Source organism: Microcaecilia unicolor, chromosome 4 (assembly GCF_901765095.1).
Source record: "Microcaecilia unicolor chromosome 4, aMicUni1.1, whole genome shotgun sequence".
NCBI lineage: Eukaryota > Metazoa > Chordata > Amphibia > Gymnophiona > Siphonopidae > Microcaecilia > Microcaecilia unicolor.
In genome coordinates, this window is record NC_044034.1 from 304,228,454 (window position 1) to 304,243,277 (window position 14,824).

The window sequence follows — 14,824 nt, forward strand, 5'->3', positions numbered from 1 at the left end:
GCTGTCAGCTGGCCAAGGGCCTCCAAAATAACATCATCAGTATGTAGCCACAGCTTTATTGCCTAACACAGTGAATAAGGTTGTGTTTTAGAAGGCTTATAATGTATGTTATGGAAGCTAACATTTGAAAATTGTGATAGACTTCTTGTTTATGAAGCTCCAAAAAGTTGGCATGAGTATGTCTCTTATAATTATAAGTGCAAAGTGATGCACTTAGGGAGTAGAAATCCACGAGAGACGTATGTGTTAGGCGGTGAGAGTTTGATAGGTACGGACGGGGAGAGGGATCTTGGGGTGGTAGTATCTGAGGATCTGAAGGCGATGAAACAGTGTGACAAGGCGGTGGCCATAGCTAGAAGGTTGCTAGGCTGTATAGAGAGAGGTGTGACCAGCAGAAGAAAGGAGGTGTTGATGCCCCTGTATAAGTCGTTGGTGAGGCCCCACCTGGAGAATTGTGTTCAGTTTTGGAGGCCGTATCTTGCTAAGGATGTAAAAAGAATTGTAGCGGTGCAAAGAAAAGCTATGAGAATGGTATGGGATTTGCGTTACAAGACGTATGAGAGAGACTTGCTGACCTGAACATGTATACCCTGGAGGAAAGGAGAAACGGGTGATATGATACAGACGTTCAAATATTTGAAATGTATTAATCCGTAAACGAACCTTTTCCAGAAATGGGAAGGGGGTAGAACTAGAGGAAATGAAATGAGATTGAAGGGGGGCAGACTCAAGAAAAATGTCAGGAAGTATTTTTTCACGGAGAGAGTGGTGGATGCTTGGAATGCCCTCCCGCGGGAGGTGGTGGAGATGAAAACGGTAACGGAATTCAAACATGCGTGGGATAAATATAAAGGAATCCTGTTCAGAAGGAAGGGATCCTCAGGAGCTTAGCCGAGATTGGGTGGCAGAGCCGGTGGTGGGAGGTGGGGCTGGTGGTTAGGCGGGGCTAGTGCTGGACAGACTTCTACGGTCTGTGCCCTGAAAAAGGCAGATACAAATCAAGGTCAGGTATACACAAAAAGTAGCACATATGAGTTTATCTTGTTGGGCAGACTGGATGGACCGTGCAGGTTTTTTTTCTGCTGTCATCTACTATGTTACTGTGTTACTATATTGCTATCAGTCCTCAATACACATTTTTTAGGAAGCTGTTAAAGACATCACTTTTTTTTAGAAAATTTCTTGATAAGTCTGATTGAGCATGTTTAGGCTTGTTGACCACTCTTGATATATCTTATGGATAGTTGTTGATATAATTATTTTTAAGAATCTACTATAATAAAAAGCACCTCCAGCGTTCTGAAGCTGACTCCGTTGCAGTGAAGTGTTTGTAGGGTTCGTGCTGCCTGTAAGGTCCATCTCCTGTCCTGACGTCAGCGTGCTTTCTGGTTCGTCAGAAGCAGCACTGACCAACCACACGATAGCAGCACGAGGGCGGTACAAAGCGTGCAGGCTCGGCCTCTCTCTCTCAGCTCTGGTCCCGCTCTTGCGGAAACAGGAAATGAGGGCGGGACCAGAGCTCAGAGAGAGAAAAGGGCCGAGCCTGCATGCATTTCAGTGATGCTGCCGGCCACCGTAACCCCGACGAGGTAAGTCAAGATGACTTTAACCATTCGGATGGAGGGGGCCTGGAACTGGAAGGGAGGGAGGGAGGGAGGAAGGGGGGGACGATGACCCTGGAACTGGGAGGCAAGGAGGACCCTGGAACTGGCAGGGAGGACCCTGGAACTGAGTGGGAGGGAGAGGACCCTGGAACTGGGAGGGAGGACCCTGGACTGGGAGGGAGGGGGGACCCTGGAACTCAGAGGGAGGGAGGGAGGGGACGACCCTGGAACTCGGAGGGGGGGACGGCCCTGGAACTCGGAGGGAGGGAGGGTGACAACACATTTATCCTAACAATCCCTTTCAAAACATTAATTGCAGAAAGGCAATACCTTGCTAGCGTCCGTTTTATTGGTTTCAGAAACGGGCCTTTTATTCTAGTGTTCTATAATTTTACTGAAGTTCTAGTTTTAATTGTATTCTCCAGAGACTATCTTGATTTTTCTTATTATAAACTGCTTTGAACTTTTGGTATTAGCAGTATATAAGTATAAATAAATTGTAATTGTAAATTGACTCCTGTTTACCTGTTATGACATATACACTTTTATACACAGGTATGTAATTGTGCACAATGCAAGTTCTGTAGTTTGTTCAAACACATTATCTAGTCCAGTGATTCCCAAACCAGACCTATGGGAACCCCAGCCAGTCAGGTTTTCTGGATATCCACAATGAATTTGTATGAGAGAGATTTGCATACCAAGGAGGCATGAAAAGGAAATCAATGTCATGAATATACATCATTGTGGACATCTTGAAAACCTGACTGGCTGGGGTTCCACCAGATTTGGGTGTCACTGGTCTAGCACTGAACACCTGTTAGAACCCTCAAGATACCTCCTAATAGTCATCCCAACATATATCCGAACACGGTCTGCAGTTGACCCATCATCAGACAGCGGTTAATATGTACAAGTTGTTAGCCCCCTCCCCACATGCATTCATAACCTCCCCAGACAGTGAACACAGTTTGTATATTGGACACCCTTCACTATATAACCGCCCAAAGAGAGAAAACTACCGTATTTTTCGGACTATAAGACGCACTTTTTTCCCCCAAAATTTGGGAGGAAAATGGGGTTTGCGTCTTATAGTCCGAAGGTAGCGAGTTCGGGATCGCCCTCCCCTACTTATGTCACGCGATGTTCCCTGGTGGTTTAGTGACGTCGGGGCAGGAAAGAACCCCCTCTTTCCTGCCCAGCGCGCTGCTCTCCGGCCTACTGAATGCTGCCTGACGGTCTTGGCGAGATTCAAAATGGCCGCCGAGACTTCAATTCTCGGCGGCCATTTTGAATCTCGCCGAGACCGTCAGGCAGCATTCAGGAGGACGGAGAGCAGCGCGCTGGGCAGGAAAGAGGGGGCTCTTTCCTGCCCCGACGTCACTAGACCACCAGGGAACATCGCGTGACGTAAGTAGGGGAGGGCGATCCCGAACTCGGACAAGACGCACCGGAGCACCTAGGTTTTAGAGGAGGGAAAAAGGAAAAAATTTTTTTTCCTATTTCCCTCCTTTAAAACCTAGGTGCGTCTTATGGTCCGGTGCATCTTATAGTCCGAAAAATACGGTATGTACGTGTGGTTCCCCCCCCCCCCCCCCAAAAAAAAAAACAAAAACAACACATTGGCCCACATGCCTTCCTGGAAGCCATTTAGACAGAGGTAACACTTTATACTAGGGCTGCACATCAATTAAAAAATGTAATTGCTTAATCGATCATGATTCTCACAATTAATCACTTAAAGTGTTCCCTTCACATTTCCTCCTGTACAGTGCAAAATGTAGACAGCGATAGAGTAGACACCCTTGATGGTGTGGATAACATGAGGAAGGACTTTGCAAATCTTTGGAGTGGCCTAGAATTTGGTAACTTAAGATTTAATGCTAAAAAATGAGGGAACGGTACAGTTTAGGGGGTGAAGAACGTTTGTGCATGAAAAAGGAGTGGAACTTGGGTGTGATAATATGTGATGATCTTAAGGTAGCCAAACAGGTAGAAAAGACAACGGAGGAAGCTAGAAGGATGCTTGGATGCATAGGGAGAGGAATATCCAGTAGGAAAAAGGAGGTAATGATGCCCCTGTATAAGACTCTGGTGAGATCTCATTTAAAATATTATGTACAGTTCTGGAGACTGCACCTTCAAAAAGATATGAACAGGAAGGAACACTAGGTGTAACTATAAGAACTGCAACTGCATGAAAGTCAGGCCATGGTGCATGTGATGTGCTCTGTATATTCTGGGATACAGGTCATCTGTGATAAGATGAATAGTCTCAATAGGAGAGTCAGAGGACCACCCAGTGCATCACTTTTATATCGAAACTATCTACATACAATACGTGGAGGGCATCTGTAAGGCAGTAAGCTACAAGAAAGGGTGCATCAGAACCGTGTCTACCACTTTCTGTGACCCAATGCCCTCTACTTCAGCAGCCACAGTCACAACGGGGTCTACCTCAGGGACATGACTACTGGATGAGTGGTTTGGGAACTCCTCAGATAGCAGTAGAATGACATCTAGAAGCCATGACTTCTGTAACAGGGTGTGTCAGTGGGGGAAGGGGAGGGCTAGAAAATATAGGGGCACAGATGGGAAGTTGGGAGCTGGCTGAGGGAGGGAGTACTAGAACATAGATGGGGAACAGATGGAAGGGTGGGAGCTGATGGGGGGGGGGCGGGGGGAGGAAAGGGAATGCTGGAACATAGATGGGGAACAAATTGTATTTATTTTATTTGTTTAAAAAATTCTAGTCTGCCTACAGCTAGGCAGATCTCAAATCAACATACATAATAAAAGAAAACAAACAACAATAACAATAATAACAATAATTGGATTATACAAGGAAACGGACAAAATCAGCCCCATGCATGTTAAACAAATATGTCTTCAGTAACTTACTGAATTGAACCCCACTACTACACAGTCTCAAATAACCTGGTAATTTGTTCCAGATTTGTGGACCCACTATTGAGAATACAGTGTTCCCTATCAAACATATAAATGGCAAGTGACCGACTCACCTGCAAATGTGCAGTAGAGACTTCCCTCTCTGTCCCGCCCTCATGTCAAGAAGTGATGACATCAGAGGGCGGAATAGAGAGGGAAACGGAATCGGACTGTCGGACGCTGCCGCCGGAGCCTCGAAACGAACATAGCGCGCACCAACCTCCACCCTCCCCCCCCATCCCCGCCGCCACTTCCGCCCCCCTCCATGCCGGGCCTCCTGCACTGACCTGACAGCGCCTCTCACCTCCGTGTGGAAGCGCTGCAGGCAGCAGCAGAGCGATCTGCTGCTGCCTGCAGCGCTTTCACACGGAGGTGAGAGGCGCTGTCAGGTCAGTGCAGGGGGCCCGGCATGGAGGGGGGAGGGAGCGGCGGCGAGGAGGGTAGCTGGAAATCTCGCCCGTTTTAACGGGCTTAACGGCTAGTATTAACATATACCACAATTTGCAATTTAGTATGTACCAAAAACTTCAAATTTTCAGACCGCAAAGATCTAACAGGTTGATATTCCTGAATTACATATTTAAAATATCTAGGAACACAATCAGAGTACATGCTTGGTGTACTAACCTTACCACCTTGTATTATACTCGAGCATGTACTGGCAACTGGGACATGTCCACCAACAGTTGTGCAGAGGCATTTTGTATCACCTGCAATGCCTGTATTTTTGATTTCGACAAACTCAAATACAGCACTTCGTAGAAATCGATACGTGATATCACTAAACTTTGTACCACAGACTGAAAATCACATTGTGCTAACATTGGTCACAACTTTGCTCACAAATGAAGCTGAAAGAATGCTGACTTTACCTGCAATGCTTGATTCTTCATAGACAATAAAGGGTTCCAAAATTACACTGAAAACATGCATACATTCCTGTACTGGCAGCACAAAATCATCCATGTCCACAGACCGACATTGTAAAAGATTCACATCCTTTCCTACAAACATCAATTCAGTTTTACTAAAATTTAAAACTAATCTATTCAAACACATTCATTTTTGTACTGCAGACATACAGTCACTCAGTCATTGTCAATCCTGTGAAACCTCCTTGGACTGGAAAAAAAAGTGCACATTATCAGCATAGATCCTGTACTCTACTCGCAAATTCTTAAAAAACTCTACCCAATGAAGCCATATAGATGTTAAACAGGCAGAAAGTGCAGCGCCCTGTGGCACTCCCTTAGTGACAGTCTTCATTGTAGATACCTCTCCCTTACTAATAACTTGTATCTTACCACCCTTCAAAAAAGAAGCAAACCAGTTCCACTCTGCTCCACCAATCCCTATTCCTTTTAGCTTCAATAACAAAAGATCAGTATCAACTGTGTTAGATGCCGATGACACATCCAGAGAGCCAAGGCAAAATGTATGACCTTTATCAATCCCCTGCTTTAATACATCTGGAGAGGATACCAACAAAGTCTCATTTATAAAGTCAAAATACCTAAGACCCCAATATCAGCATTATATGGGGTCTACAATGCACTTATAAATCTGGAAAAGGAAGCAATGAGTGAGGTGAACAAATTCTGCTTCTGTTTTGTTGTCCTAGCTTTATGCAGTTGTTTAGAAGGTTAGCAGACTGAAAATCACTACTAACCAGCTAAGTTTCCGTTCTGCCCTAACTCTGCCCCAGACTTTCCACAAACTAGATAGTTTTGGCTTGGGCGATTAGAGGGGGATATTCGGTAGCGCTATCTGCTTTAGTGCCGCTGAATATCCCTAAATAGCCCTGTATAAGCAATTTAAACAGCTAGGAGAGACTGTTTAAATCGCTTTGAATATTGACCCTGTTTGAACAGCATGTTGAAATCCTCAGTTCAGTATGCGGTGGTGATCAAAAAGGCAAATAGAAATTAGGAATTTGTTCAGAAGGAAGCAGAGAACAAAAGGGGGAATAATTTAATTTCTCTTTATCCCTGGTGCATCTGCTGCACCTTCTCAAAAGATACAGAAAAGGGAAACCAAAAAGATAAAGGGATCAGAGAGCTCCCCTATGAGTAAAGACAAACAGGTTAGCACTCTTCACAGGACTGTACCAAGCTAGAATTGCGCTATTTATGACATGCCCTGCCCACTGCACTGCAGCCAAGTAGAGGAGTCAATGAACAGGGAACAATTTTGGTACCCCTGCCTCCCTTGCACCCTGTGCAGTGGCACCACTCACACAGACCTCAGTACAGCCCTCACTCTTCAACTTGGTGAAGAGATGTCCAAGAGGGGATATGGTAGAGCTCTATAACATCAGTGGGATGGAGTAGGGCTGATTCCCCTTTCAGATAGAACTGAAAGTATGCAATATGAAACCAAAGGGTAGTACATTTAAAACAGATTGGAGAAAGTAGTTTTTCACTCAACACACAATTGAAATATGGAATTTGTTGCTGGAGGATGGGGTCGAGACAGCATACCTGGGTTTAATAAGGGTTTAGCAAGTTTCTGGAAGAAAGGTCCATAAACATTTACCCTTATAAACATAGAACACTGCGTATGTATTAGAATGAGCATTAAGGTAATGAATCTACTCTCAGGGATCCTGCCATGTAATTGTGCCAGATTGGCCACTGGTAGGGACAGAATTCTGGGCTTGATGGGCTTTTGGTCTGATCCAGCATAGCACATCTTATATTCTTATGTACCTGTACTGATAGTTTCTAATGAATTTTTCAGGGGCTTTGTGAGGACAGGCAATTTCACATACGGAATTGATCCTGTGAAGTCATCTGCTACATTTCAGCATTTCATCTATAGAATGGACGAAGTAAGAGCTAAATGTGGTGTAACTAATGCAGATCAGAAAAGTTATTCCTATGAATATTCCCATCACTTTGATCAAGCACTACAAGTAAGTAGTTTTTCCAGCTGAATGTGGTGCTGCAGGTCACGTTCATCTTATGGTCAATATTAGAATTATTCATGGTTTGTTCACCCTTTTAGTAGAATGAGGATAAGCTAATGTTATAGATTTGCTCTGTTTGATACATATGTTATACTGCAGTGGTTATAAAACTGTCCTGGAGGACCACCAGCCAGTCAGGTTTTTAGGATATCCTTAATGAAGATGCATGAGACAGATTTGCATGCCTGTTACCTCCATTATATGCAAATCTCTCTGATGTATATTGTGACAGGTAAAGGTTGAGCACTGTCATGAGGGTGCCATGGGGGAGAGTTTTGGGATTCTGATAGCTTGTTGAGTTAAAAGTAGTAGAAGAAATGGAGTTTTCCTTAAGAAAGAACAAAACTACAGAGCCCATATCTGTGCTAGAGCAGGAGATGCAAAGAGCCCAAAAGGGGAGGGTCTTGTAGAAAGGTTCCAGCCCAGAACGAACCACCAGTGGGGAGGGTTGTCCCAGAAGGGTGGGGACAGGGAAGCTTGAAACCTACAGGAACTTACTCCCTTATTAGGAAAGGCTACATGGCGGAACCCTTCTCTAGGGAGAAGAGAAGCTTCTGATCCTAATTATAAGGGAATGGATGGAGCTCCTTGATAGATCAGGGGTTACTACCAGGTGACCAATAAGAAAGCTTACAGAAAACGGAGCAGAAGAAAAAAGAACCCATAGCCTAGAGATGGGAGAGATTAAGTAACCTGTGAATCTCCAGCCTGGAATGCCTATGGGGAAAGGTTCAAAGTTGGACAAAGAGGGAACAAAGTACCTACCTTGAAAGTTGTGACAGTGTTTTCTTGCAATGTTTCTTTGGCCTGAGAAGAACAGAAGTGAAGGATAGTGCAGTTAAGTTACAATGAATTTAGTGCTATCCAGGGCGAGGAGGCGGTTAAACTAGAACGCCCAGTTCTTATAGAAAAAGAGACAATATTTTTTGTTAAATATTTGAAAGATACTAAGAAGAGAAACCCAGACCCTGTTAGAGTGGAAATACGGAAGTCTGAGAGAGACTGGAGGCTAATTTTCATAAGTCTGTGAGAGAGACTAGAACCTAATTTGCATAGTCCAAAGAACTCTAACAACCTATTTGTTGTTTTTCCTTCATGTTTCTCTTGTATAAATATGAGAGCCAAAAGAGAGTGGAAGAGAGTTATTACCACAGAAAAAGCCATGCTCAACTTGCAGCAACTGAAGTTCAGAGTAATTTGGGGAATTCACCCTGAATGTCTTAGAAACTAAACATAAGAGCTATTATTGCTAACAAGAAATATAACTGTAGTCTGTCTTTTATCCATTTATTAGAGATAAGTTCCTAGTCTTAGATCTGAAAGGCTTGGGGCCAGTACCTGTATACTAGAGAATGACATGGGAACCCCCAGGGGGCGGGGGCAGAGCCTGACAGGTCAGGACAGGAACAGATCCCACTGGGGTGGGAATGAGGATAGAGCCTATGGGGACAGGGACAGGATGGGGATAGATCACAAGAGCGTGGGGATGGGGACAGAGCCTGTGGGGACAGGGATGAACTTTGTCCCCATGTCATTCTCTTCTTTGAAGCCTGTTAATGAACTGAACCGTTATTTATGTTTGAGTGATGCAGCAGAGAGTAACATATAGTAAATGACGGCAGATAAAGACCTGAACGGTCCATCTAGTCTACCCAACAAGATAAACTCATTTTACATGGTATGTAAACTTTATACCGAGTTTGATTTGTCCCTGCCTTTCTCAGGGCACAGCGGTCCGGTATCTCTTTTCCTTTTCTCCACCCCTTTGCAGTTCAACGTTTCTTTCCTTTCTGTCCCCGCAAAACGGTGTTACAATCTTCCAACCTTCCAGCAGCCTTCACCCACCTGTGTAGTGTCTTCCCCTTCTCTCCTTGCTCACGGCATGGCAGTCTTCATATCTTCCAGCAGCATCGCATCCTCATCATTGCCTGCAGGCCCTGGGAAGTCTTCTTTCTGCACCACTTTCTGTGTTCTGGTGTAGGCAGGATCAAGGAGGTTTGGTGGGATGGGACGGGGTGATGTAGAGGGAAGCAGGGGCCAGCAGGGGATGAGACTGCGTTGGTCTACGATGTTGCTGGAAGATTGGAAGACTGCTGTGCTGGGGGCAGGAAGAGAAGGGGAAGACATCAGAACACAGGTGGGTGAAGGGAAGGGAGATAGATACCGGGCTGTGGGGAGAACATCCAAAGGGGAAAGAGATATGAATGATGCACCGGGGGGGGGGGGGGGGGGGAGTCCGAGGGGGAAGAGAGAGATATGCACTGCACCCGCAAGGGGGGGGAGGAGAGAAATGGATGATGCATCCATTGTGGGGGGAGAGAGATTGAAAAAGGGGGGAAGTCGGGGGGGGGGGGGAGAGAAAAAGAGATGGATGATTCACCCGCAGTGGGTTGTGGGAGAGGAGAGAGAGAGAAGAAAAAAGAAATGCATTGCGAGAAGTGGGGATGGGAAGAGATGAAGGCATAAGGAAAGATGCTAAACTCACAGGAGGAGAGAGAAAAGATGGACCCAGAGAGGGAGAAAGAGAGAGAGATGCTGGGACTTGGAGCGCGAGTGAGCAGAGGGAAATGTGGAAGACTGGAGGGGAGATGGAGATGCTGTACCATGGGGAGGTTCCAGGGGAGAGATGCTGTCCCTGGGATGGGAGATGCATGCAGAAGATAGAGGGGAGAAGGGGAGAATAGAGGACAGAGAGGGACAGGGACTGGCTACTAAAATGGCAGTGGCCTTTGTCGTAAAGCATATGGGGAGAGAGTTAAAGATCTCAATATGTATACTTTGGAAGAAAGGCGAGAGAGGGGGAGGTATGATAGGGACATTTAAATAACTATGCGGCATAAGTGCACAGGAGGCGAGTCTCTTGTGGTGGATGCTTGGAATGCCCTCCCGCGGGAGGTGGTGGAGATGAAAACGGTAACGGAATTCAAACATGCGTGGGATATGCATAAAGGAATCCTGTGCAGAAGGAATGGATCCTCAGGAGCTTAGCCGAAATTGGGTGGCGGAGCCGGTGGGGGGAAGAGGGGTTGGTGGTTGGGACGCGAGGATAGTGCTGGGCAGACTTATACAGTCTGTGCCCTGAAAAAGACAGGTACAAATCAAGGTAAGGTATACACATATGAGTTTATCTTGTTGGGCAGACTGGATGGACCATGCAGGTCTTTTTCTGCCGTCATCTACTATGTTACTATGTTATATGTTACAAAGGGGGATATAGACAGAAGAAATATCAAAACAAGAGACCCTGGAAAGAGCGGAAGATGGATGGGACTTGGTGGGGGGGGGGGGGGGGGTGTGGAGAAGGGGAACAGAGTAAAAGGATGAAACTTGAGGTGGGGGAAGAAAGGGAACAAAATAAAAGATGGATTTGTGAGGAAGAAGGGGAACAGAGAAGAAATATCAAAACAGGAGATCCTGGAAAGTACAGAAGATGGATGGGGGGTGGGGTGGAGAAGGGGAACAGAGCAAAAGAGGATGGGACTTGGGATGGGAAAGAAGGGGAACAGAGTAAAAGGTGGATGGGACTTAATGGGGGAAGAAAGAAGGGGAACAAAGTAAAAGAAGGATGGGATTTGGGAGGAAGAAGGGGAACAGAAGGCGGATGACAGTAGGAGGTGGGGGGTAGGGAAACAGAAGATGGACTGTACTAGGGGGTAGGGGAGAGAAAGGGAACAGAGTAGAAGATGGAGTGGCCTAATGGTTAATGCATCAGGCTTTGATCCTGGCAACCTAGGTTTGATTCCTACTGCATCTCCTTGTGAACTTGGGCAAGTCATTTAACCCTCTGTTGCTCCAGGTACATAGATTGTGAGAAAGTACCTGCATGTAATGTGTACAGCGCTGCATATGTCTAGTAGTGCTATAGAAATGAGTAGCAGCAGTGGTGACTGTCAAATCAGCGTCAACAGTCTGATCAGTGTGTCAGATAAGTCAGGCAGTCCCATACGGTTCCAGTCACCTCAGGAACTAGTTCTGCTGGAAGCACTGGAGTGCCTCCTCCTGATGCTTGGTCAACTGGTTCCACCTGGACTTTAGGATCTGGTACTGGAGAGGTGATCTTTGCTGCTTCCATTTGTTGGGCTGCCCCTGCCTGACTACAGGTCACTATAGTGGAAACGCTGTCTCTGCTATCAAGGGTGTAATGCTCATTGGACCCACATCAGTTCCACACAGCATTGGAACCGGCATGTTTAGGCCAAGCGATGTAGTCAAGAACAAAGGAAAGAACTTATCTATGCTCTCAGTTTAATATTCCCTCCAAAAAGCAAAAGAAAAATGTTTTAAAAGAGAGGGGCTTTTTTTTTTTTTCAACTGCTGGAAAAGATAAATGCTGAAACAGTCACATAGAGAGGCATAATCGAATGGTGCCGGCCATCTTCGGGGCCGGCTCCGCAAAGGGGCGGTGCCAACCATATTATTGAAAAAGATGGCCGGCTATCTTTTCTTTCGATAATACGGTTGGGGCCGGGTAAATCTCAACATTTAGGTCAAATGTTGAGATCGCCAGGTTTACAGATGGCCAGTTTCAAAAAAAGTGGAAAAAAAATCAAAGTGCTCGTCAGGGACAGCTTTTTCAGTAGTACCAGTGGGATTTGAACCGGCTACCTCTGGATTACAGAACTGGTGCTCTAACCACTTGGCCACAGCTCCACTTACTTGGATTTTCCTCCCTTTTGATTATGTCCCTTCAGTTCTCTCTCAGCCAATCACAGACAGGGGTCTCTCTCAGCCTCTCACAGACAGCTAAATGCGTTGTGATTGGCTGAGAGAGACCCCTGTCTGTGACTGGCTGAGAGAGATCTGAAGGGGCATAATCAAAAGGCCGGGACATCCAAGTAAGTGAAGCTGTGGTCAACTGGGTAGAGCACCAGTCTTGTAATCCAGCAGTGGCTAGTTCAAATCCCACTGGTACTACTGAAAAAGCCAAGCAAAATAGTTTTGATTTAGGACGAGCACTTCAGTTTTTTTTTTGGGTGGGAGGGGATTGGTAACCACGGGGGGAGTAAGGGGAGGTCATCCCCGATTCCCTCTGGTGGTCATTTGGTCAGTTGGGGCTCCTTTTTGAAGCTTGGTCGTGAAAAAAAAGGGACAAAAAGGGACCAAGTAAAGCCGGCGAAATGCTCGTCAAGCCTAGCTTTTTTTTCCATTATCGGGGAAGCCGGCCATCTCGTGAGTACGCCCCTGTCCCGCCCTCACTACCCTACCAACACACCCCCTTGAAATTTCGCCAGCTCTGCGACGGAAAGCAGTTGAAGCCGGCCAAAATCGGCTTTCGATTATACCGATTTGGCCGGTTTCAGGAGATCGCCGGCGATCACCCGATTTGTGTCAGAAGATTGCTGGCGATCTTTTTCGAAAATAAGCCTGATAGTTTTACTAATTTAGATAGATGTAACTGACTATAACTAAGTAAAATATATCCCTAGTTTACAGTGATTTAGAGCCATGTAATCAAACATTTTAAAAAAAAGGATGTAAAGAAGCCTTCTGTGGCCACAAAGAAGGGATTCTCTAGCAATCCTGTGCCTTTTTCTTCTTTTTTTATAAAGGACTGTAGCTTTAGTAATCAGAAAACTCAGAGCACAAAAAGGAAACATTATTAGGAACAAAGAAAACACTCAAAGAATTTGAACAAAGATTTGAAACAGAGCTGAAGTAACATAAGAATATCTTCTCTAACAGAATAGCAATTATATACTTACGAATTTTGGTGAAATTGGTGGGAAAATGGGCGTGGCTGCCGTTGATCAGACAGCTTTTGCTTCACTTACACTCTTTTACCACTATTCTTGATCTTGCCGCATTCAGGACAATTTCTGGGCTACATTATAATAACTATAAAAACCAAATATAAAACTTGGAGCAAGAAAAAATGTAGCGCTCTACTAGATGTCGTGGGCCACCATTTTGTAGTAGGCTGTGCATTTGGTTCGCTATTCTCTAAACAACTTATGAAATATTATAAAATATTAATTGTACAAGAATCAGAGAATTAAGTCTTTAATTACTCACCCACCAGCACAGCATCAGACATCAGTTTCAAGTTATAACAAACTTACAAAATCTAACATCAGTACCTCTGGTAATTATGAGTAATTAGACTAATTATATAAAGAAGAGAAAAAGAAGGAAGGAAAGTTTGCTTCTTATACAAAAGTCACAGAACAGAGAGAAATAAAAAAAAAGAATGAATGAAAGAAAGATTCTTAGATATAGAGAATTAGTTTCTACGAAGGGGGGAGAGCAACCCCTTTGGGAAAAATAGGCCATTGGACGGATCTGAAACTCTCTTTTCAAGCATGCCTAGTTTTTCAGAGTTTCTTTGTCTGCAGCATTGGTTTATAGGCTGTGGTGAGCATCCACCTGTCCTCTACCCTGGACCATCCACCTGTCCTCTACCCTGGACCAATCATAGGTGCTGTATATGTGCTGGAGGCTTGCAATTGGTGTCCTTGCCATACCTCTTCTCAGTAAATTACATTTGTAACAAGATATACCAGGTGGCTGAGTTGCCTAGCAACATGAGGCACCATCAGAGCATGTGACCAGCCTGAAATTCCTTCATGTGGCTGATAGGAAAAGAGTGATGGAGGATGGGAAATAGTGCAGCATACCTGAAGTAGAACTTTATAGCTAAAAATTTATAGACAGTATCTACAAATTCTGGGACCTCATCGTGATCCCTCTCATTGTCTTCTGTGCTGACAGACGTCAAAAAGGGTATCTGTGGTCATGAGAAGTAGTACAAGTACATTTTTGTTGCCAATGAGTCTGGTTCATCAACATTGAGATTGGAAGCATTGGCCTCCCTATCAGCCTCATCGGTGCTGAGGGTCAAGAATACTGGATGTCAGGAGGAAGCTAGAGTGCAGTCATCGAGCACTTTTGGAGTGCAGGTCCAAGGGTACCAAAACGCTTCTGAAGTAAGAACAGCTGATCCTCTGTGGTATTCAAGGGGGCAAGACAGCATCCATAGAGTCGAGAACTAGCTCCATATAAACCTCAAGTAATACAGGAGGATGTTGCCATTTCGATTGTGATTTCCCCTTTTTATTGATCACATAAAACAATAAATAAATAGCAAAAAGCCCAACATGGCCATGCTTTGCCCTCTCAAATGCTTCATCAGGGGCTTGCAAGTATACTGTTAATAAACACATAAAAATATATTAGTACAAATCATAGGACCAAAAAGCTTTTTAAATAGAAGTTCTATACATACCAGTTGTTAATACAAGAGCAAAAGAAAAAGACTTTTTATAATATTACGAGAGAAGAAAAGGCAGCCATTGAAACTCTTAGA

The 14,824-nt window shown here is 44.8% G+C and overlaps 1 protein-coding gene across 1 annotated transcript in view; it reads left to right on the forward strand.

Moving 5' to 3' along the window:
- The window catches only part of LOC115469711 (disintegrin and metalloproteinase domain-containing protein 9-like), a 538,235-nt gene that overhangs the window by 133,834 nt on the left and 389,577 nt on the right, over positions 1–14,824 (forward strand). Inside the window, exon 2 of the mRNA XM_030202498.1 lies at positions 7,293–7,467. Coding sequence (XP_030058358.1) covers positions 7,293–7,467 — 175 coding nt within the window. The remainder of the gene's footprint in view (positions 1–7,292; positions 7,468–14,824) is intronic.